The 23,745-nt window shown below is 37.8% G+C and overlaps 1 protein-coding gene across 2 annotated transcripts in view; it reads left to right on the forward strand.

The window, feature by feature from the left end:
• Positions 1–23,745, forward strand: part of Col4a3bp (collagen, type IV, alpha 3 (Goodpasture antigen) binding protein) — a gene marked incomplete in the record, with an annotated part of 127,382 nt that overhangs the window by 73,883 nt on the left and 29,754 nt on the right. For both annotated transcript variants that reach the window (XM_013514795.1, XM_013514796.1), the window contains 3 exon segments: positions 13,275–13,432; positions 18,318–18,410; positions 23,040–23,126. In XM_013514795.1, coding sequence (XP_013370249.1) covers positions 13,275–13,432; positions 18,318–18,410; positions 23,040–23,126 — 338 coding nt within the window.

Consider the following 23,745-nt stretch of genomic DNA (forward strand, 5'->3'; position numbering starts at 1 on the left):
AAATTATTGAAAGGAGTTTTAAAACTTCTGGACCTGATCCTCCATTCCACATAGACTCAAGCTATCCTACCTGTATTCCCAAAATTGAATGGAAACTTAGTTTTATAAGAAGTCGAACTGAAGATTTCTAGATTCAGGAATACTTGGCAAGCAAAAGATAAGTATGCTGTGCTATCAATAAGTGATTAAACAGAAATGTACATACTGTTACTGAGATCTGTCTGCTGTGTAGTCCGCCTTATCTCCCAGAGCTCTGTATGAAAGTCTCTGTATTGAAAGATGCAGTCCCTACCGCCGTTCTCTTACCTTGTTTTCAAATATCAACTGGAGATGTGTTTTCTGACAATGTTAGAAGGCAACTCTGGAGAAACTGAATGGCCATAGAGAAAAGACCTATAAAGAAAGAACTGAGGGATTCCACCATGAAAGAAGCTGTCTCACTACTACATCACCCTTGATGAAGTCTGTACAGAGCTTTAAGTCCTGCCTCTTAATGAGAACTAATAGCCAGATCTCTAGCATTTGAAGACTGCAGCATGAAGGATAGTAACCACAGCAAGGAGGCTAGAAAAGCAAACTCAAGACAAATTCTGTATAAGAAAACTGTATTTAATGCCTTAAATAAGAAAATAAAAGACATCCAAGTGTAAACAAGCTCTGTTTGCAGATGCAGTGATGATATATAAAGAAAATTGTAAGGAATCCCCTAAAAACTATTAGAACTATAAATTACTTCAACAGGCTTTCAGAGTATAAGATCAATACATAAGACATCAGTTGTATTTTAAAATAATTGAAATGAACAAACTGAAAATGCAGTTAAGCAACTTTATTTATAATACTATCAAAAACAACAAACTGCTTAGGATTACATTTAATTTAAAAAGCATAAACCTTCAGACCTAACTAAAAAGACATCCCATGTTCATGAATCAGAATGCTTGGTGTTGTTAAGAATTCAACACTCCCCAAATTGATCTAAGTATTTAACGCAGTCTTTACAAAAATCCCTCAGCATGTTTTTTAAAGAAATTTATAAGCTGATTCTAAAATTCACATGAATATATGCAAAGGGCCCAGAGTCACCAGAACAGTCTTGAATAAGAATAGAGTAACAGCGTTCAGAGACTAAGACAAGAAGATTGTAAATTCAGGCTCACCCTGGGCAATTAAATGACTTAGCAAGACCTTGTCTCAAAATTAAAAATAGGCTGATTATAAAAAATGGTCTCAGTCAGTGGTCAGACTTAAATGTAAGATATAAAGTTGTATGACAATTTACAAGGTAGGCTTACAAAGACTGTCCAAAGAGGTGGGAAGGGTGCAAAGGGCTTTTTGAACACTGGAGATCTGAAGGATCTAGTCAAAGTTTGAAGGCCTGGATCTCACTGTAGATCTCACTGTAGTGGTGTCCAAAGAGTCTGTGCTGGAAACCAGAGGACAGACATCCAAGGCAAAGATGAGCTGGTCCAAAGAAACAGAAGCGAGACTTGTTCCTTTTTATTCCCTTAGGCTGCAGGCCCATTGGTGCTACTCCCTAGGGTGGGTCTTTTAAGTAAGTCCATCTAGCCACACCTAGAACTATGCTAATCAGTTGGGCATTTCTTACTCAAGTTGACACAAGAGTCAGCTGTCATAATCCATCCCTTGTCAACCTGACAACCAGATGTACTTCCTTAAAATATACTTGATCTCCAGATACAGACACATTCATAATTACGCATAACATTATGCACCTCTCTGGTATACAAGTGGAAGTTCACGAATTCTCTCCCTAGAACAGAATGCAAGTTTTCTTTAGGTGATGTTTATACTCCTCACATTTCATAACTTGAACATTATAAGTGGGTTTAACAATACTTAAGAACCAATATTAAGTCCATAAACATTATATTAAATAAGAAACATAGGGACTGGGGATTTAGCTCAGAGGCACAGCGCCTGCCTGGCAAGCGCAAGGTCGTGAGTTCGATTCCCAGTACCGAGGGGAAAAAAAAAAAAGCATACTAGGAGAGCACTACTGTAGTTTCTGTAGTTGATCACAGTTGTAGCTGGTATTTAGAACTACCTTCCACTGCCCATTCTGTATTCTTTTGGCTGACAGCAAGCACCTCAGCAGGTCTTGATTCTCTCCCGGGTGAGTTGACTCATACCTTTATTCCTAAAGGTTCTGGGCCATTTGTCATCCTGCTTGGATTAGGTCGTTGTAGTTTCCCCTTAATAACAGAGCATGATAATACTAGGAAGCACCTTAAGAGTTCTACACCTCAGATATATTCCAATTTCCCCTTGACAGTCTGAGTCAGGCACCCCTGCTAACACTGTAACTCTTTTTTTTAGCTTACTTAATTAGAGGCATGAAGAGACCAAAATAAGCAGTGGGGTGTCTTAGCTTTCAGTTAAGTAGAATCATTGTTGTGCCTCCTGGTACAAGCCTTTCGCCCTCTGGAACTATAAGGCTTCTAGGCCAGCAGAGCATAAGGCTGAGAGAACAAGAAGCAAAAATTTTGTTAGTGGATCACTAGGGATAGTGGTAAGTAGTGCCACTCCCACTTCCACCCCTTGAATTCCAGCACCTATGAACCTATATGGTACTGTGGACGCTGGTTCAAAACATATACAGCCTTTTGAAGGACCTTGCTCCAGCCCTACAAGCTGTTGCCTCCCAACTGGCACTGTAACTGCATCTTCAAAAGATCATTCTACTTTTCTGTCAGTTTACCTGCTTCTGGATGGTGAGGAACATGGTAAGACCAGTGAATTCCACGAACATGAGCCCAGTGCCTCACTTCTTTGGTGGCAAAATGTGTTCCTTGGTCAGGGGCAATGCCGTGTGGAATTCGATGACAGTGGATAAAGCATTGTGTAAGTCCACAGAAGAATTAAGTGCAGGAAAGGCAAATCCATAGAATAAGTGTCTATGCCAATAAGGACAAAGTGCTGTCCTTTGCGTGATTGGAGTGGTCCAATATAATCAACCTGCCACCAGGTCTCAGGCTCGTGGCCCTGGGCAATGATGCCATATCTGAGACTCAGTGTTGGTCTCTGCAGCTGGCATTTTGGACATTCAGCAGTGGCTCTAGACGGGTCAGCCTTGATGAGTGGACATGTGTGTTGCTGCCATGCATAACCTCCATCCCTGCTCCACTCTGTTCATGGGCCCACTGGGCAGTGACAAGGGTGGTGAAGAGAGAGGCGGATTGCCCTTGACAGAATGGGTCATCCTGCTGATCTACTTAATTACAGATATTCCTTATTTAACAACCTCCATGTTTAATAACTGTTGGAATTTAAGACCAAGACACACTGTTCAGGCTTACAACTGTCTTGTTTCCTTTTTTTGTATAGTTCTGTATGTTTGGTTTTAGAACCTCAGTGTCTTTTTGTACAGTATACCTTGTTTATATAGTACTACAGTTTTTGCTGATTTTTATTGTAGTTTTGTGTTCTGTTATAGTACTAAGAGTTATGCAAATAAAAGCAAAGTTATTAAGTTGGAATTTCCTTTGACCATTTCTTTGTTATGAATATTGTACATAGTATATACAATTCCTTATTTAGCAACAACTTCATTTAATGATCTAGTAGCAGGACCAGAACTCAGTTGTTAAACAAGAAATGTCTGTATTAAAGTCCTCTTCTGCTGAGGTGACCTTTTGGTAGCGTTTACAAATATCTTTATATCGTTTGCCCAAATGGAAGTGGTCCCTCCACATACCTCTTCCCCAAACATTTTTGTCACCAGTTTTCCAGTCATGTTTCTTCTAAGTTTCTGATTATTGGGCCAGACTATTGGCTGCAACCTATGAATCAGTAGATAGCTGAACTTCTGGCTAATATACTTCCAGGTGCACTTGCTGAGATTCTGAACCCTGTGACAATTTCCCTTCACCACTATTCTTCAGGGATGTCCTGGAAAGGGGTGTAACGCTGCCGCTATCCACTTGTGGGTGGTACCTGCATAACATGTAGAACCATCCATAAACTAGCCTTCTCTTCCTCTGACAGTTGATCATATGGTACACCCCATGAGGCCATGAGGCCATGAGGCCATAGGTGCATGCTGGGAGATGGAAGATAGTACAGTAGTAAGAACCATGAGCATCTGGGCACCTTCTTTATGTAACTTATTTATGCCCTCTGGACCTGCTCTGGCCAACTTTATCACTCAGTGGATCAGGTAATATCAGCTCATGACGGGTATGGTAACCTGGCATCCCAGGTTCAAAGGTTAAATTTCCACTAAGGCCCAGTGCCAGGCCAGAAGCTACTTTTGAAAGGAGGATAGTTGTCTGCAGATGTTAGCAGAGCCTTGGTCCAAAATCCTAAAGGTCTCTACTGCAATTCACCTATCACGGCCTGCCAGAGACTCCAGTTAGCATCCCTACCTACCACTGACACCTCAAGTACCATTGGATCTGCAGGATCATATGGCCTCAGTGTCAGAGTAGCCTGCATAGCAGCCTGGACCCATTCTAGAACCTTCTGTTGTTCTGGGCCTCATTTAAAACTAACAGTTTTCTGAGTCACTTGGTAAATGAGTCAGAGTAAAACACCCAAGATAGAATTGTGTTGCTTCCAAAATCCAAATAAGCCTACTAGACATTGTGCCTCTTCTTTGGTTGTACGAGAAGCCAGATACAACTTATCTTTCATCTTAGAAGAAATGTCTCTATGCCCCATACCACTAGATTGCTAGAAATTTCACTGAGATAGAAGGACCTTGAATTTTAGTTGCGATCATTTCCCATTTTCTGACAAATGCTTTACTAACAAGTCCATTGTGGTTACTACCTCCTGCTCACTTGGTTCAACCAGCACAACATCATCAGTGTAATACCTAGAAAAGTGGTCAAGATACCTGTTAACTAAGTTGTGAGTCAGGGCTAGAGAGTTAATATAACCTTGAGGTAGGACGATCAGAGATCAGCATTAGTTCAGAACTTATGTCTAATAGTCCTCGAAATATGTGATCCATTTCCCTTCTCCCAATGTACAGAAGGTGTACTGCTGGCTTTGCCACGTTGTTTCTGATGGGCCTTACGGATAGATATGAAGAAGAAATTATTTGGGCAAACCAGTAGCTGTGTGCCAAGTGCCAGGATGTATGTTAATCTGTTCAAACAAGGACACCACATTTGACACACAAGCTACAATCAGAGTCCCCAGTTGATTCAGTGTACGGTAATCCATCAAGACCCATCTTCCTTTTGCAGAGTCCAAATGGAGAATTAAATGGAGATGTTGTGGGGACCACCACCCGTGAGTCTCTCAAGTCCTTTATAGTGGCACTGATCTCTGCAATCCCTTCATGGATGCAATGTTGTTTTTGGTGACTATTTTGCCAGGGAAAGGCAGTTCTAATGGCTTCCATTTGGTCTTTCCAGCTATAATAGCCCTCATACTATATACAGTAAGGAACCAATGTAAGGATTCTGCCAGGTACAGTACTAAGCACATCTATCCCAGTTAGGCATTCTGGAATTAGGGAGAAATGACTATAGGATGGATTTGAGGACCCATTGGACCCACTGTGAGCCAGACCTTTGCTAAAACTCTGTGGATCACCTGACATTCTTAGGTCTCTACTCTTACTGGAGGGTCATAATGACATTTTGGGTCTCCTGGAATCAGCATTAGTTCAGAACTGATGTCTAATAGTCCTTGAAATATGTGATCTATTTCCCTTCTCCCAATGTACAATTACCCTGGTAAAAGGCCTTAAGTCCCTCTAGGGAAGGATGGGAGAGAGACTGACTCTATAACTTTTTGGTGGTACCCCAGGTCCTTCCTCAGGAGACCCAAGCCCTCCTTTTCATTTAAAGGGTTCTGGATCTGTAATCTGACTCAAATCTGGGAACTGGTTGAGGGGCTGTGATTCTGTTACCACCATTTGAAGTAGGTTTCTGTTCATTTGCCTTTAAATTTTTCTGATTATATAAACGTAATAAAAATTTAGTAGATTTCCTCTCCTTTTCACTTTTTGGAAACACTATGGCTAATCAGCCAGAGCCACTCTTGTCAAAACCATTCTGATCATTGTTCTGCATCTGCTGTGCATTACAATAAGTGCTTCACCCTGGGTTTGGTGGTTAAGTGCTACCACTTGACCCCTGCCACTCTGGAATCCAATTAAACCCACCCCAATTGAGTAACCGTGGCCCCCATTGTAAAGTCTGGTATATAGAAAAGAGCAGTGACAGGGCTCTTCAGGGATGCTGGTGCTCCCATCAGAGATCTGTTTTTTCAGGGTGTTAGTGAAAGGTACGTTTTCCAGATCCCAGTGTGGAGGATTAGGTTTACCATGACAAATCCACTCTAGTGTTCCCATTTCCCTGAGCCTTTAAATCTCCTCATCATCAGTAAACCATGGAGATTCAGGCATGTCTAACTTACTCACAGTGGGCCCTCTTTTGATCCATGCTTCTGCCAACCGACCAAACTGTTAACACCTTGTCCTTACTCCACAAGCTGCTGTACTTGACTCGCCCACATCAGCAAACTCAGTTTGATCCAGATGTATGTTCTTGCCACCATTATCGCATACCCTTAAAATTCATTCTCACACTTGTTCATCAGGCCTCTGCTTGTAAGAGAAAATTGAAGAAATTCTTTGGGAGAATAGTGGACCTCCTCGTGGGTCACACTATGTACCTCATCCTTAGGAGGAGCCTTCTTCGATTTGAGCCTGGTTATAGGCCGAGAGACAAAAGTAGGTGGTGAGGGTAGGTCCTGTGGTGTCTCAGCATTATTGTGACTTACTCCACGCAGAATTTGTGTCCTCAGGTATAGGAAGAGAGGCCAGTATCACAGAGGATGGGGTTTGGGATGTCTTTCCACTCTGGGTAGGGAGATCTCTTCCTCCAGCAAAAAAAATCTCATTATAGTCTAGGAGCTCAACGTCCCCAGCCTTGTCAGGATCCCCCAAACATTTCCATCCCAAGTTGTAGGATTCTTTTCAGATCAGTGCCTTCACCTTTACTTTACTTAACCATTACTTTACTGTTTCCAGGGTTTTGCAATCTCAGCCCTGTGACTAAAGGGAGATTCTCCTTCAAGAATTATAAGCTTTTAGATTCTTTACACGTGTCTGGAGCTGGGAATTTGAATCTTTGAGCCCCTTAGTTTTCCTTTATTTATCTTCACAGTTAGAAGACATTAGATTTCCTATGCATGTGTGAGCACATCATTGTCCTTCACCAACAGCAACCAACCAGCATTATTATATTTCATACTCTGCCAAAAGTATTCAAAGCTATCATATGTTGAGTCATAAATTCCTTGCATCTCAGAAGTGAATTAAGTGAATTAGGATCATCAAAAGCATCTACACTGTTCACACAGTTCACACCACCAGCTATCAGTATTCCCCACATTGTCAGGGGAAACCATGGCATCTTTAGGTCTTATCAAACTAGAGAGCCAGCTGCGGGACCACCAAAGCCATTAAAGAATTTCAGCTTGACAATTCTGTTTCTCTAGCGCTACTCCCAGTACAAAAATCTGTATCAGTCAGTGCTCACTGAAGATTTAATATACGTATATAAAGATTGACAAGGTAAGCTTACAGTGCCTGCCTGCAGAGTCAGGTATACAAGAGTACAAAAGATCCAGTGGATCCAGTCAGAGGTTGAAGATCTGGAGAATCCCACGTGAGTGTGTGTCAGGAAGCTGAAGGGTCTGCGCTGGAAGGCTGAAGAGGCTCTCTTGGAAGCCAGGAGATAGATGTCCTAGGAGAAGGCAAAGGCTGGAGCTCCACCAAGGAAAAAGAAGTGGGCCTTCCTTTTTCATTTCCCTTTTATTGCATTCAGGCTGCAGACCTATTGATTGGTGCAACTCACACCCAGGGTGGGTCTTCTGCCTTCAGAAGATCCATTCAACCACACCCAGAGCCATGCTAATCCAATCAGTTGGGCATTGCTTACTCACACTGACACAGATAACTACCACAGTTGGGGAGTGGAGCTCAGAGTGAAGGCCGTGGGTTCAGTTACTAGTACTTTGGGAGAAAAAAAGTATTCACACTTCCAGTTTCTACAAAGCAACAGTAATCCAGACAATATATACTACTGGGATAAGGGGTAGGCATATATCAGTGAAATAAACAGAGTCTAGCAGTTAACCCTCAGATTTACAGCCAGTCAGTATTTCACAGGGGTGCCAAATCAATTCAGTGGGCAAAATAGTCTTTTCAGCAAAGATACTGGAGCAGCTGGATTTCAGTACACAAAAGAATGAAGTTGAATTCTTTTTCATGCCAAGTACAAAAATTAACTCAAAACATGAAATCTTGTAGAAGAAATACAAGAGTAAATCTTCATGACCTTGGGTTAGACAAAGTCTTCTTAGATGTGAAACTAAAAATACAAATGAAAAAACAAAACAATAGATCAGTTGACCCTTACCAAAATAAAAAATTTTGTGCTTCAAAACATTATCATCAAAATTTGAAGAAATAACTCACAAAACAGGAGAAACACTTGTGAGTGATATATCTGGTAATGGGTTTGTGTCTAAAATATATAAAGAAGTTTTACAAATCACTAATACTTGAGTTTAAAAATAGGAGAGGTTGTTACGGTTTGTGTCTGGGTGTCCCCGCCAAGCCTCATGCAGTCATTGGGTACAGGCTTCTAGAGTTTATGATCCATCCATGATCCAATGCTGGGATTATGGGTGTGAATGCTACACCCGTTGAGGGGTGGGTAGCTTGCATACAGTATAAGGGAGGGAAAGAGGCTTGCTCTTCCAGCTGCAGTGCCTCTGTTTTGCGCTTGTTGCTTTTGCTGTTTTCCACCGCCATGAACTGTTGGCCTCTGCCATGTACCACTCTGCCTTGGAGTCAGTCAGGTATGGACTGAAACCTCCACATACTGTGAGCTAAATAAACCTTTCCTTCCTTAATTTTGGGCATTAGGTATTTTGTCTCAGCATTGAAAGAAAAGTAAATTAAGACAGAGCGGTCCAACAACAGTGTAGATGAGGTTGTAAAGGGATTAGGACTTCATACACTGCTGCTGGGAATGTAAGATGGTATAGCTGCTTTGGCAAACATTCTGGCAGTTCCTGAGAAGGTTAAACCTAACTGTTGTTAGATGTTGCAATTCCACTACTAGTTATATATGAAAAAGAAATGAAAACATACGTCCGTGTAAAAACATGGACATGAATATCATAGCAGCATTATGCATAACAGCCAAAAAATGAAAACAACCCAAATTTCTCACTGATGGATCAATATATAAACAAAAATGTGATGTATCCACAGTGGAATATTATTCACCCTTTTAAAGGAATAAAGTACAGTGGTGCCTCAGTTATGAACTTAAATTTGTTCTATGATTTGGGGGACAGTGGTCATGTTCGTGTTTGTGTGGGGAATATGGCTGCATTTGTATTTGTGTCAGGAAGATTTCCCTGGTTGTGTTTGTCCCCCCATGTGGAGTTTGTGAACAGAAGCAAAATTTTGCCAAACAGTTGTGTTTTCAAACCAAATTGTTTGCAAACAGAAGCGTTTATGAACCAAGCTACTACTGTGTGTACTGATACATGCTGTATAACATGAGCAAACCTTGAAAACATGCTAAGTAGAAGAATCCAGTCACAGAGAAACTTTTATATGTTTGTTTATATGAAATGTCCAAAAGATAATTAAATGTTGAGGATGGCTTCCTGGGTTTTTTATGCATATATTTTTGTTTTCACATTTTATTATGTTTTAGCTGTACTTTAACTGTTTTGTTTTCCACTCTGTAATCATTTCCACTTTGTAAATCATGAAAAAGAACCTATTTTCATGTCAACTACTATATAAAATAAAGGTAAATATTAATTGATGTATAAAATCAAAATGTACTCTTGATGAAACTAAAAATTTCATATTAATGAAATGTACATTGGTCATGAAAAGTATTAATATTACCCTGTCCTGTCTTTCTGCACACACCTATTCTTTGTGTGCTTGTTCATATAGTAATTGTCTGAATACAAAGTTTGGACCACAGGTTGCATATAATGTCTTGAAGCTCAAAGACTTTCCGTATGTGAATACTTTATATTCAGTTTTTAAACCAGCAGTGACTTATTTTGTTAGAATAATTGTATCTAAAATGGGTCAGTAGTCCAAAACCAGTGATTTTTTTTTAGATCCTAGTATGCACCATAGTTGTTAGCCCTGTGGCTTATTTTGTTAGAATAAATGTATCTATAATAGGCCAGTAGTACAAAACCAGTGATTTTTTTATCCTAGTATGATTGATAGTAGCACCATTGACTTCAGCCACGTTTCCTCTTTCTCCACATGAGGACAGGTTTAAACAATTGCCATTCTGCATGTTCAGAGGGATTTCTCCACCAATTTCTCTCTACCTTCCATGGCATATATAATCATTAAGAGTACTTTATGTGGTGAAATTGAAAAACTAGCACCGAGTCTGGGGTGAAGTTGTCAGCTATTGAAAGCAGAGTGCAAAAATCAAAGTGAGGAATTGCAAATCTCTCACTTTTGACAGCATTTCTTTTTATTCTTGACATGTTTATATTAGCTTACAGATCACTTGAGTTTCTGAGTGTTAATACCTTTGAAAGAGTGTTTTTTTAAGTGCTTAAGATCAGTTAAACTGTAAGTCTGAATAGTAATCTTTGCAGCCTGTACTTACAAATCTAGTTTTATACATTGTTTTGCAGTTTTTTCCATTAATGCCCTTCATGTGCATTGTTACATACTTAGAACTTTCTTGTACTGTAGTGTAGCATTTTCTCAGAGGAACGTGAGGCATGTCACCTGATCTCTTCAAGAACATTTTCCCATTGGGTATAGTGGTACATGCCTGCAGTCAGCTGCTCAAGAGTCTTAAGTCATGAGTCCATGGGTTTGAGACCAGCCTGGGCAACATAGCAAGATTCCATCTCAAAATTGAGAGACACAGAAACAGAGAGAGAATGAACATTTTCCCCTTATCATCAGTGGAGAGATTCAGATGAGTGAGTTCATCTAAAAATATTAAGTACTTTGGGGTTTGCACTAGTTTTTCCATGAAGATTAAAACTCTGCTAGTGTATAGAGCAGCCTAGTGGAGGACAAATTAGGGAGCAATTTTGTCTTCATGACAGTTACTTTCAAATATAACGTGAGAAAAATTTATTTTACAAGCCTGTGTGAGATCTTTATCTTCGGCTGGTTGACAACTTACACATTGGTTACAAAACTCGTGCATTGTTCTGTGACAGATTCAAGGCGGCTGCTCTTGAAGTAGTTCACTGTACCCAGAGGAATTCTGTATTTTTAGGAAGTTTTTTCTTTTTTTTTAGGAAGTTTTCAAAGATATTTCTTGTTACTTCTTTAGTCTTGTTAGTATGTAAATTAGCAAGCATTTAGCAGTGATGTCCTGTTACTGCAGTAGCAACATTTTTTTATACAGCTTTGAATTTCTAAGTTGATAATTAATAAAAACAAATTTTAATAAAATGGTGAATGCTAAGAGGCACAGAAAATACAGACGTTATAATGATAGAAAAGATTTTAAGTCTTCTAAAGAAAACCTCTTCAAACATTTCATTGAACTGTAACTAACAAACTACTTAAAGCATACAATTTGGTAAGTCTGGATATTTCCTGACACCATCAGCACAGGCTGGTTAATGCATCTGTTTTCCTCATCCACTTTTATCGTCTGCTTCCCCTCACTGTGTTTACTCACAACCACTGAGCTATGTTCTGTCACTGTAGATAAGTTTGTATTTTCTAGAATTTAATATAATTGGACTCCTCTGTTCTTTTTTGCCTGTGCTTTCCAGTTTGTGATGCATCATTGTTGTTTGTATCAGTAATTGATTTCTTCTCATTGCTGAGTAGTGTTCCACTGTATAGGTAAACCACAATTTGGCATCCATTTTTTTTTTTTTTTCCCAGGGGACCTGGGTTGTTCACAGTTTTAACTGTTACAGATAAAGTTGCTCAGGACATTCCCGTGGCCTTCGTATGGGCAGGCATATTATTTCGTTTGGATAAATACCAAGACGTGGAATGGCGGAATCATATGGTAGATGTGTGTCTAACTTAAACTGCCACTTTTTATTGTCATAAATGAGAATTTCGGTTTTCCACATCCTTACCAACAGTTGGCATGGTCAGTCTTTTTAAATTATAGATATATTAATGCATGTACCCTGCTTATTGTGGATTTTTATATCTTTTTTTGGTGAAATGTATTCACCTTCCTCCTTCCCTCCCTTTCTCTCTCCCTTCCTTCATTTCTTGACAGGGTTTCACTTAGTCCAGGCTGGCCTTTAACTCACTGTGTAGCCCAGGCTGGCTTTGAACATGTGACAACCCTTCTGCTGAGCCCAGGGATTACTGGCATGTGTCACTATGTCTAGCTGCTCAGTTTTTTTACTGGTTATTTACTCAACTTACTGTTCCATTTTGAGGTTACATGGTACCTTCTGTTGCTGTTTTGTTTTTGGTGCTGGGGACTGAACCCAGGGCCTCATGCTTACTAGGCACACAACCTACCTCTGAGCTACACCCCCAGCCCACTTGGGGTCTTCTGGATACAAGGTCTTGATTAATATGTGTGATGCAAAGATTTTTCTTCCAGTCTATGACTTACTCTTCATTTTCTTAACAGTGGCTTCAAGAGTAAAAAGTTTAAATTTTGATAAAGTATGGTTTATCACTTTGTTTGTACAGATTACACCTTTACTGTCCTATCTCTATGTGAGTTTCAAGTCAAAAGTATCATTTCATTTATATAAGGGCTCTGCCAGGATAATTTTTATTAGCTGTAGAATATTCTTATTTGAATAGTCTTATTTTAATTCAAAGGCTAACTATGAATCAGAATTGTAAAATGTAATTATAAAAGCTATTTAATATATGTATTGGTCCTGTACTGAAATCGGAATATTTACTTTTACATTTTATATTTCCTTGTAAAAGTCTACAGTTTATCTTTGGATATTTTTAAATTCTCAGTTTCTTAAAAGGTAAGGTGGTTCTTGCCATTATTAGGTCTCTCTCAAGCTGTCAGAGTGGTATTGTTAAAGGGTTGCCTCCTACCACTTGATTCACTGGGTGCAGCACAGCAAATAGGTTTCAGGAAGCAGAGTCTGGAAAAAGGGAGTTGAAGGCACCAAGCCCTGCTCATAGAGTGAGGAGGAGACACTTTAAATATTAGTCTGCAGGAGGAAAATGATAACATTTCTCTAAGCTTAAATTATGATGAATTATTTCTTCATGTGAAAGCTTTCCCATGAAAAACTTTTTTTTTCAGTATTTCCACATGTAACACCAAAAGGAATCAATGGTATAGACTTTAAAGGAGAAGCAATAACTTTCAAGGCAACTACTGCCGGGATCCTTGCCACACTTTCTCATTGTATTGACTTAATGGTGAAGCGTGAGGACAGCTGGCAAAAGAGACTGGACAAGGTAAGACTAGTTGGTTTTCTTTCCTTTTAAAAATAATCAGATTTAAATTTTATATTTAATTTAATCTAACATTTAAACTAATCTAAGTTGTAGGGAAGAGTCATTGGTTTGGTAGAAGTACCAGATGGTACTAATTCTGACACTTTGGAAATCTTAAATACATTTTCCAAAGTTACTTAGTTACTCTACAGTATGCTTTTGTGAGTGATTTTACTATTAACATTTTTATGGTATTAGTAGTGCTCTGGAATAGAAGTGATGAACTATTTAATATTGCTCACGTTTAGTGTGTGATGTATGAGACTATTTAAGTTATAAGAGCTCATTTTAAGTTGATAAAGTTAAACATTTACTTACTGCATTCACAGCCATGTGTTTTTTCCCATGCTCAATGTGATATCATTTAACATACGTTTTATTGTTTGTATATTTGCCCTTTGTTCTGCTTTCCCACCTTTGTTTAATCAGCAGCTCTGATAATAGTGTTACAGTATGAACCTTTAGTTTTAGTGTGAAGTATGGCTGACTACTTTTGCATGATATATGACTCACTAGATTTTCTTAGTAGGAAAACTTCTATTTGTAGTTCCACTTTAGTAAAATGTCAGAAGTGAAAATATACCTTAGAAAATCTAGTTTCAGTCCAAAGCCATTATTTCGTAGAAAAAGAAATTGAACCCAGAAACTTGTCCAAAGTGTTCAGTAACAGAGTTAAAGGAGTTTTTCTCTACTCATTATATCAGCTGTGTTGTACACCAGGCTAGACATCAGTCAGAACCTTATTCATTAGAAAGTTTCGTTGCTTCCAATGTTTGGAGATCATTCAATTTGAACAAGACACTAAAGGAAAACAGTATCACCTGATAGAATGGCCAGAGGATTTGAACAGCACTATGTATTTAAGAAGGTTCTTACATTTTAGAAGAAAAGAATTGTTCAGAATTTTCAAGTGCACAGGAGAGTAAGCCCTATTGAATAGGAGTATGAACCCCTTCTCTGTGAAGTATATATATCTTCCAAGACCCGGAGTGAATGCTTACTAGGATGTATAGGATGAGCTCTCTATATCCTCCACATTTTACCTGTGATAGTTTAATTTATAAATTAGGTTCAGTAAGAGATTGACAACAGTAAGCAATATTAAAATTGAACAACTGTAACAATATATTGTATTCTCTCAGAATCATTCTCTGCTGTCCTCACCCTTCCTGTTGACCATGGACAGCATGTTACAGGGAAACTGCAGATAAGGGAAACTACTGTGTAAACATTTCATTATCATTCTGGAGCCAAATGAGTATATTTTTAAACATTTCAACTCTGTACTCAGTGGGGCTCACATTTAATTATTAAAAGCATCCCTGTGCACACATCAAATACGTTGAAAAACTGGGCTATTTCTTAACATACATTAGAGGGCTGGTTCAAGAGTGTGGTTCGCCCATCCTGACTAGCCTGTTTTGATAACTTTCTCCTAAGATTTCCTCTATTTACCCATCATTAAAGGGTCAGATTCTTTAGTCATACATTTAATCACAATGCCTCAAAAATGCTCATTAAACAATTTTTTATAACTTTAAATTATGTAACACATCTCCATCTATTCAGCATTCAGGTTTCTTATTTGCTGTGTTGAAAAAAAAGGTAGATTTCTTTTTATTACCTTCTTTGTTAATTTTTATTCGTTTTCTTTCTTAGGTAGCAATAAGTAGAGCAAACTGAAGAATTTATGAAAAAATATTTTTGTTTCTTTTTCATGTAGCATTTTTAACCAAAAAACAGCCAGAAAAGATGGCAGTTATTAATTGAAATCTGGAAACTACTGTATTTTATGGTCCTCTTAGAAGTCTATACAATGTCAAATCATATTTACCTTTTGCACTATAATTTTTTCTCAAGGTTGAAATAACGGGATCCCAGTTACATTTTACATGGAATGTAAGTGTGGTTGTGTGTATGCATGGACGTGTGTATACACAGTACGCATGTACACCTATATGTATATATCCACATATACATAGTGTGTGTATTTGTTGATAACTATTCAAGGACTTTGTAGTCTTCAAAGTATACATACGCACTATATACACAATCAGTAAAGGAAACTAGAAAATTCTTGAATATGTCTTTGGAGAAATGCATAGAATTGGGAAAGAAACTACAATGAAGATAGTGTAGTTTCACTGATTCTGTTTCATTGAAGAGCTAGGGACGGGGAAACAGCAGTAAATGGGAAGTAGTCCCTCAGGGAATAAAATGTAAGGGGAACAGTTAAACCAGTGATGACAACAGTTCTGTAATAGTATTTAATCATTTATATTATGATTTTATGTAGATTTTTAATAACAGTATATTATTTCAGTTGATTGAAAATGAATATTGTTCATAATTTTTCTGGTTGCCTATAATAAAAATCTCTGTCCATCAGTAGGCAAGTGGATAAAGAAAGTGTAGTGTTGTTTATACACAATGGAGTTCTCCTCTGCCATAAAGAAGGATAAACTTGAGTCATTTATAGGGAAATGGATTCACTTGAGACCATAATGTGAAGGTGAAATGAATCAGACACACAAGCTTAAATATTGCATGATTCCTCTTATATGAGAAATCCAAGTTATAAATAAAGAGCAACAAAAAAGATAATAGGAAGTAGGGAGATAGATCTTTCTCTAATGGGAAGGAGATCAAGAGATGGGGGAAGGGGAGAGAAAGGGGATGAAAGACAGAATTAAGAGGTGTTATGTGTATATACCAACTGCACATAAGGAATGTAAAAATTATGCACTGCAAACATGTACTAATATAAATACATAAATATCATAGAAGTATATTATAGAAGTATACTTAATGGTTAACCAGTCATATCTAAGAAGATCAAAAGTTTAAACAATTTTAGTTAAGTGTTAACAACAGAAAATCTGTTCATTGAAGATAAGTTTGCCTACTTTAATAGAGTCACAGATGTGTGATTTCACATGCTTTTTACTTTCCCTGGGTCAGTTTAGTGTTACTATGTTGTACATTTTTGTTTGTTCCTTTTGTAAATTAAGGTATACCATATATATGGTGAAGTACATCACATTAAAGTATACTGTTTGGTTTTTATGTGAAACACACCTGTATACCCTTGTACTCACACTCAGCTTAAGGTATATACATTTTCTAGCACCCTAGAGTATTCCTTCATGCCCTTTCCTAATCTCTACCATACCATCACTCAAAAGGTGACCATATTCTAATTTATATCATCATAGATTAGTTTTTTCCTGTTCTCAGCCATGATACAAATGAAATTATATGCTGTACACTGGTGCCTGACTTTTTTCCTCAGCATTGACTATGAGATTCCTATATATTGTTATGTTATATTTGGTTTATTGCTATGTGATATTCCATTGTGGGGTGAATTTTCAGTGTGTGACTTCAGGTTGTTTATCCATTTTCCTGTCAATGCACAGTTAGGTTGTTTTTTGGCTATTTTTTAGTAAAGCTACTCTGAACATTCTTGCACATATCTTTCTTGCACTCATTTCTCTTAGGAATATGCCTGACAGTGGAATTCCTGGGTTGTGGTGTATATTCTTAGCATTAGTGCCTACTGACAGTTTTCCAAAATAGTTCTATTACTTTATGTTTCCACCACCGTGAGATAAAAATTCCAATTACTCTTTTGTTTTTGTTGTTTTGTTTTGTTTTTTGAAACAGGGTCTCACTATATGGTTCATATTGGCCTTGAACTCACTGTGTAGCCTAGTTGGCGAATTTGTGATCCTCCTACCTCAGCCTCACCAGTGCTGGGATTATGGGCTTTTGCCACCATGCCCTGCAGGCACTGTTCATTCTTAATAGCACTTAATATTGAGTGGTGTGTGTGTGTGTGTGTGTGTGTGTGTGTGTGTATGTGTGTGTGTGTATGTTTTAATTTTAGCTTTCTGGGTTTTTTTGTTGTTGCTTTGGAGTTTTTGTTGTCTTTCTTGTTTTGTTTTTGTGGTGGTTTTTGTTTTTTGTTTTGTTTTTTGAGACAGATTCTTCTTGCATAGTTGAAGGTGGCCTTGAGCTCACTATGTAGTTCTGGTGGCCTTTGAGTGTACAAAAATCATTAATTAAACATTTGAGCCATGAACGAATTACTGATCTGTACTAGCATTAATCCAGATGCAGTATTTAGAAGTAGTTAGCTTTGTGTGAGTTCCATGTGAACTTTAATTTCACCATTAAGTCATTCAAATGAGGGAAGAAAGTCGATAGGATTTTTATGAGCTTGCTGGATTTCAGTATTGTATCAGATTTGAGCCAGAACACTTATTTCACTAAATTTGAGGTTGGGCAAGCTTTTGTTATTTAAAGTGTTGGCCTTCCAGTGCTGTAGGCCCTGTCTATACAGGGAGAGGGTGAGAATGGTTAAATCCAAAGTCTTTACAGCTCCGCCATAGTCCTGTTTGGCAGTAAGAAAGCTTGTCTTTGTAGAATTTCTTTTTAGCATTCATTGATCCCACGTGTTAACTGACTTCCTCTTCTCATCTAGTAGTTGCTGTTATTTTCTTCATACCAAATAAGGACAGCTTTTACTCAGGAAAAGAATACAGGACTCTCCAATGGGCATTTATCTGGTGCTGATTTCTTTTTTTAAGTATACCTTAGACACTTGGTAGTTTCCTAACCACTTAAATATAGCTATAAGGCGATCTTAATGGTGACTTAAATGGTAGCTTAATGTAATATATAGCCCAGAGGAGTATTTACTGGGCAGAATAATATTCTTATTTTTCACAGGAGTGGAATTACTTTGAACAAATTACAAAATTTCACCAAAATGCAAAGGAAGTCTACTTTGTAGTAATTAAAATGTCCATTTCAAATGGTAACTTTTTCGGTTTTTTTATAGGAAGTTGAGAAGAGGAGAAGAACAGAGGAAGCATACAAAAATGCAATGACAGAGCTTAAGAAAAAATCCCACTTTGGAGGACCAGATTATGAAGTATGAATTTATATTTGGGTTTTAGTAAGAAAAACATATAGGCTGTATCTATTATGAAAGTGATTAATTTTTAAATAATACTTTTGCAACCTTTAACTATTCTAAGTATGTATTCAGAACACATACTCAATTTGTTCCTCAGTATTACTTTAACTGTATGTGTAATATCAGGCTTTTTCTGAAGTAGATCTTTTTAATTGCCTAAGTTTTGTCCAGGCTGCCTTACAGGACGGGTCTTCATCTTCCCCTTGAGGATGATCTTTCTCCCCGTGGATGCTTCAGATGAACCCAGGGCCTTGCCCAGAGGGGATTGTTTTTTGATGTTGTTCACATACTCATTTTGTAAGAAATAAAAGTAAACTTTGGAGGGAAAAGCTGAGTACTTTTTAGATAGAAGATTTAGTCTATAATTGTCTTTATGTTTGAAAATATCTGAAACCAACCTCTTGCCCCTTTTTTATTTTTATTTTTGATACCAAGAATTGAACTCGGGACCTTGCGCTTGCCAGGCAGGCATTGTGCCGCTGAGCTCTATCTCTGGCCTCCCCTTTTTTTGCTAAGTAGTTAATAAAATCTCCTTGTTCGCACACATGCACACATGCAAGCTGTTAAATATTAAAATTTTACAAGCTGTTGTTCCATATTCCTTGAAGGGAAAAAAAGGTGTAAGAAATATTGCTAAGTGTCATACAACATTGTGGTTATTTCTGAAAAGAGCATTTTAAAAATGAGATGGCAGGAAGTATCAAGGTTGAAGCAGACTAATAAAATAGGTGCATTTAGCTTCTTTTTAAGCTCCTTTTTAAGAAAACATGTAGTCACATGTTCCTGCAGTCCTAGTAGTTGGGCTACATAATGAGCTCAAGGTCAGCCTTGACTAGATAGCAAGAGCCATTTCAAAAAAGGAAACAGAACAAAAATTTTTCCCCTTTTTTTTACTCTGAAAGTGGGAAAAGAGCTGCTGTTGGCTGTATATATGTGTATGTGTCTTTTCTTTTGCTTTGTTTTGTATGTTTTGTTTTGTTGAAGATGACTTCCCAGAGGGAATACATTTTAACTGAAACCTTAAGAATGAATAAAGTAAGTAGCCCTTAACCAACCAGTGAATAGCCACTGAAGAGTGTTTGCGTAGAGTGAACCTTTCAGAGATGATGTACCCGAACTGCAGCCCAAAGCCCCCTTACCTTACTTATCTCAGAGTGTGAGCACTGCAATTAAACCTGAATACTGAGGTGTTTTGTTTTGTTTTGTTTTAGAAAAACAACTCATACATTAATATCTTTTGTCTTAAAAGAAAAACACAAAAACGTGTGTGCCATAGGTTCACCACCACTGGCTTTGGGGCTGCAAAAAGGAAAACATTTAGAGAGCTGAGCATTTTGCCTTGGGAACTGAAGGTACTTCTGTGGAGGATGTATCTTCTATAAATTGAGGAGTGGCAGGAGACTGGCTGAAAGCTCTTCAAGAATCAGTTCAAATCCTGAAGGAATGGGTTAAAGCAAGAAAGTAAGCTTTCAGATTGACAATTTAGAAAATCATTCTTGCTTCCAGCAGTGGGAAAAGTGGACTGAAGGTGATAGTTATAACTAAAGACTTGGAGACTTTTTCCACAACTACACATGAGAATTAAAGATAGCCTAAATTACAGTAGAAGCAGGAGGAATAGAGAAACACCAACAAGGCAGATACTTGGAAAATAAATTGAAAAATATGGTGATGGAATGTGAGGAAGGGAGAATCCAAGGTTAGGCACTGATTTCTGCACATTGCTATGGAAGTGAAAGGCCAGGCTTTAGTCCCCTTTCAGCTGAGTTGAGACTTCCACCTGGGAAAGTCTTCATTTAGTATTAACTGTAAAGCTCTGTTAGTGAAGAGAGACGGCCTGGCTATGGAATGATGACTAAAACCTTGGGCACGGGTAAGAATGTATGGAGAGGGGCTGGAAAGATAGCTCAGTGGCACAGCCCCTACCTGGCAAACACAAGGTCCTGAGTTCAATTTCCAGTACCAAAAAGAAAATGAAATACTAAAGAATGTGTGGAGAGAACAAGTACAATCCCCAACTGATAATGGTTTAACTTAAGAGTTTTAGATTTTGTGGTGATGCAAAAGCCCTACTACTGGCTCTACTGATAGTGGAGCACTCACCTAATATGCACGAGGCCCTGGGTTTGATACACACCACCACATGCCCGTGCACATATGCACAGTGCTATTTTAAATTTTGATCTTTTCCTGTGCTACCCAGAGTAGGACCATCTCAGTGCTAGGCACCCTCAGCAAATCACAGCTCCCAGCCTGCCAAAGGACCATGAGAGTAAGCATCTGATGCAGTTATGTATAAGCTATGATGATTTCTAGGTTAAGTGCATTAAATGCACTTTGACTTACAACATTTTCAGGCTCTTGCTAAATTGCCCGGGCTGGCCTGGTATTTGCAGTCCTCCTTCAACCTCCACAGTAGCAGGGGTCACGAGCATGTTCCATCATGCCCAGCTTTAAACCCTTCTTAATAAAGGTAATTTTATTCTACTTGCTTTAGTTTTTCTCTCTCAGATTTTCTCTTACAGAGAAAACTGTTTCATTTGGTGAATTTCTCTTTCCCCATAGTACAAAATACTAATCTGTCCCAAGTATATAGATTCCTAAGATTTTGATATGACTGCATAAGGACTAGGAATCCAAATGCATTAAGGTACTGTAGAGTAAATAAATATTACTATTTTTAAAATTTATATGTGGTTATAGTCAGTAGTTTTAAAACTCATTAGAACACATGTTTGGCATTTGGAGTAGATTTTGGGTGTTTGTGTTTTCTATAATCAACAGAGATCAGTTATACCACTGTCAGTTGAGTGTCTTTGAAATGTTTAGACTTTTTAAAGGGAATCCTGCAGGAAAAAGGGCTCTAGAGTGTGTGTTCTTTTCAAGACCCTCATGTCCAGGCTGTCATTAGAGTGGTGCTTCAGTTTATGAACTTAGTTTGTTTTACAATTTTGGAGAAGATGGCTTCATTTGTGTTTGTATGGGGAAGATGGCTGTGATCATGTTTGTCACCTCATGCAGAGTTGGTGAACAGAAGCCAAATTTTGCCAACACTTGTTTGTGAACCAAATTGTTTGCAAACAGAAGCATTTTGTGAACCAGTATATTACTATAAATGATTGTATTCACTTGATGATAATTAACTGAGATGTATACTGTTCTTTATACTGTATGTATACTGTTCTTTATATTGTTCAGTTTTGTGTTATATTTGAGTACAAAGTTGGAGATAGGGGTGGTTTAAAAGAGAGACTGTATTCAGTCAAGATTGTTCATAGCCTGTGCGAAATAACAAGAACGTTACACCCTAGTTCCTTCTTTTCCAGTACAGTCCCAGATTATAGTTGGGATAGGGTGATTGTTGCTGTTTTTTTAAATTTCAGTTTATTAGTACGTATGTGTAGTATATAATGTTGACATTCCTTGTGAGAAGTTGGTACATATATATAACACATCTTAATTCTATTTTTCATTGCCCCATCTCTCAATCACTTTTTGCATACGTGTTTGCAGTAATGTTTGCATTCCTCGTATAGAGCTGGTACATGTGCATAACACATTTTTAATGGGGTTCTCAATGTAACTGAGAAGATTCCAGCAGTTGTTCTTATCTTTCTCTTTCTCTGTCTGCCTCCCCCACCCCATTGGGGAGTTACATTTTTAATTTTGGGTAACCCCAAATTCAAGCCTTGTGTATTCATGCTCTACTTTTACTGTAATATGAAGTTGCTGTTCCACTTAATGGTCATCTTAACTTGTTCATCACAGCTGGAATCTACCTGTGTCTATGTTACTGCTTTTCTTAATACTTTTATATTCTGATATAGCTGAAGTTCCATTTGCATCAGAATCACTTAAGAGACACATAGACTTCTAGGCTCCACTTAAGACCTACTGGAAAGTAATTTTTGGATATGGTGACCTGGGAATTTGCATTGTACTAAGTTGCCCCCAGTGATTGAGGACCACTGTGCTTCCATGTAACCAGCTTTCAGGTGACAGCTCAACTTTTCCTTTTCCTTGAAGCAGTTGCCCTTGCTTAGGAAGGTCGTCCTTGAATTCCTATCTATACTTTTCACTGGCAATAGGTCTTTTGCATCTTTGCACTTGCTTTCTACAATTTATGTGTCTGTCATCTCTGTTGCAAGTACTCAGCTCTTCCACTGCAGCAGAAGAGCTAGCATAAACAAAAATGAATGAGTATGATTGTATTCCATTAAAGCTTCATGTTGGGCACCAAAATTTTAATTTCAAGTAATTACTGCTTGTCATGAAATGTTACTTCTTTTTCTCAATCTTTTCAAATTGAAAGTCTCAGTTCACAAAGCCTCACAAAAATAAGCAGCAAACTAGATATTATTCACTGACCATATAGTTCATTAACCCCTACTCTGGACTATTGCCCTGAAATTACAGTATTGGCCAATATGTATTACTCATCTTTGTGATAGTATTACCAAGTATATGTGTTCAGTAAATGTTTATTGGGCCAATTTTCAACTTTTCCTTAGAATTAATTCTACAGTTGCCTGTGTTTTCTATTTCCTTAAATCAGCTGCTTTTTTTTTTCTTGTGTTTGAATAGGAAGGCCCAAACAGTCTGATTAATGAAGAAGAGTTCTTTGATGCTGTTGAAGCTGCTCTTGACAGGCAAGATAAAATAGAAGAACAGGTATATATATTTGTAACTGTTACTGTTTTTAAAAATTCAAAACTGAAATTTATTTCAACACTATAGGCATTCCATGCTTGTAACAGTTTGAAAACTGAACTTAATCTACAAAATTAACTCTGTACATGAGTCATCAATATAGAAGAATCTTGGTAAGTCAGTTTCTTCATAGATTAATTTCTGAGCAATAGAAAGACCAATAATTAAAGTATGCATATAGATTCCTATTAACATGAACTGAAGATGGAAATATTCAGCCTACTTCCCTTAAAGTATATAACTTTAACCATTTGAAGTATCCAGCTTTCCTTTTTTTTAGTTGGTTGGTTGGTTGATACTGAGGATTGACATTGGAGCTTTCATGCTGAGCTCTACACCTTTACTGCTTTTTATTTTGAGATAATGTCTCACTAAATTGCCCAGCCTGGGCTCAAACTTGCAGTCCTCTAGCCTCCCAAAGTGCTGAGATTACAGGCATGTGCCATTATACCCAGCTAAACTTTAGCCATTCTTTGGCCATTATTGTAGTAAACATATTTTGGGTAAACAATTTTTCTCTACCATATGAATTCAAAGGGAAGGTGATCAGAAATTTAAGTCTTTTTTTTTTTTTTTTTTT

The sequence above is a fragment of the Chinchilla lanigera genome, unplaced genomic scaffold (genome assembly GCF_000276665.1).
Source record: "Chinchilla lanigera isolate Chin_1 unplaced genomic scaffold, ChiLan1.0 scaffold00024, whole genome shotgun sequence".
In the NCBI taxonomy this organism is placed as follows: Eukaryota; Metazoa; Chordata; class Mammalia; order Rodentia; family Chinchillidae; genus Chinchilla; species Chinchilla lanigera.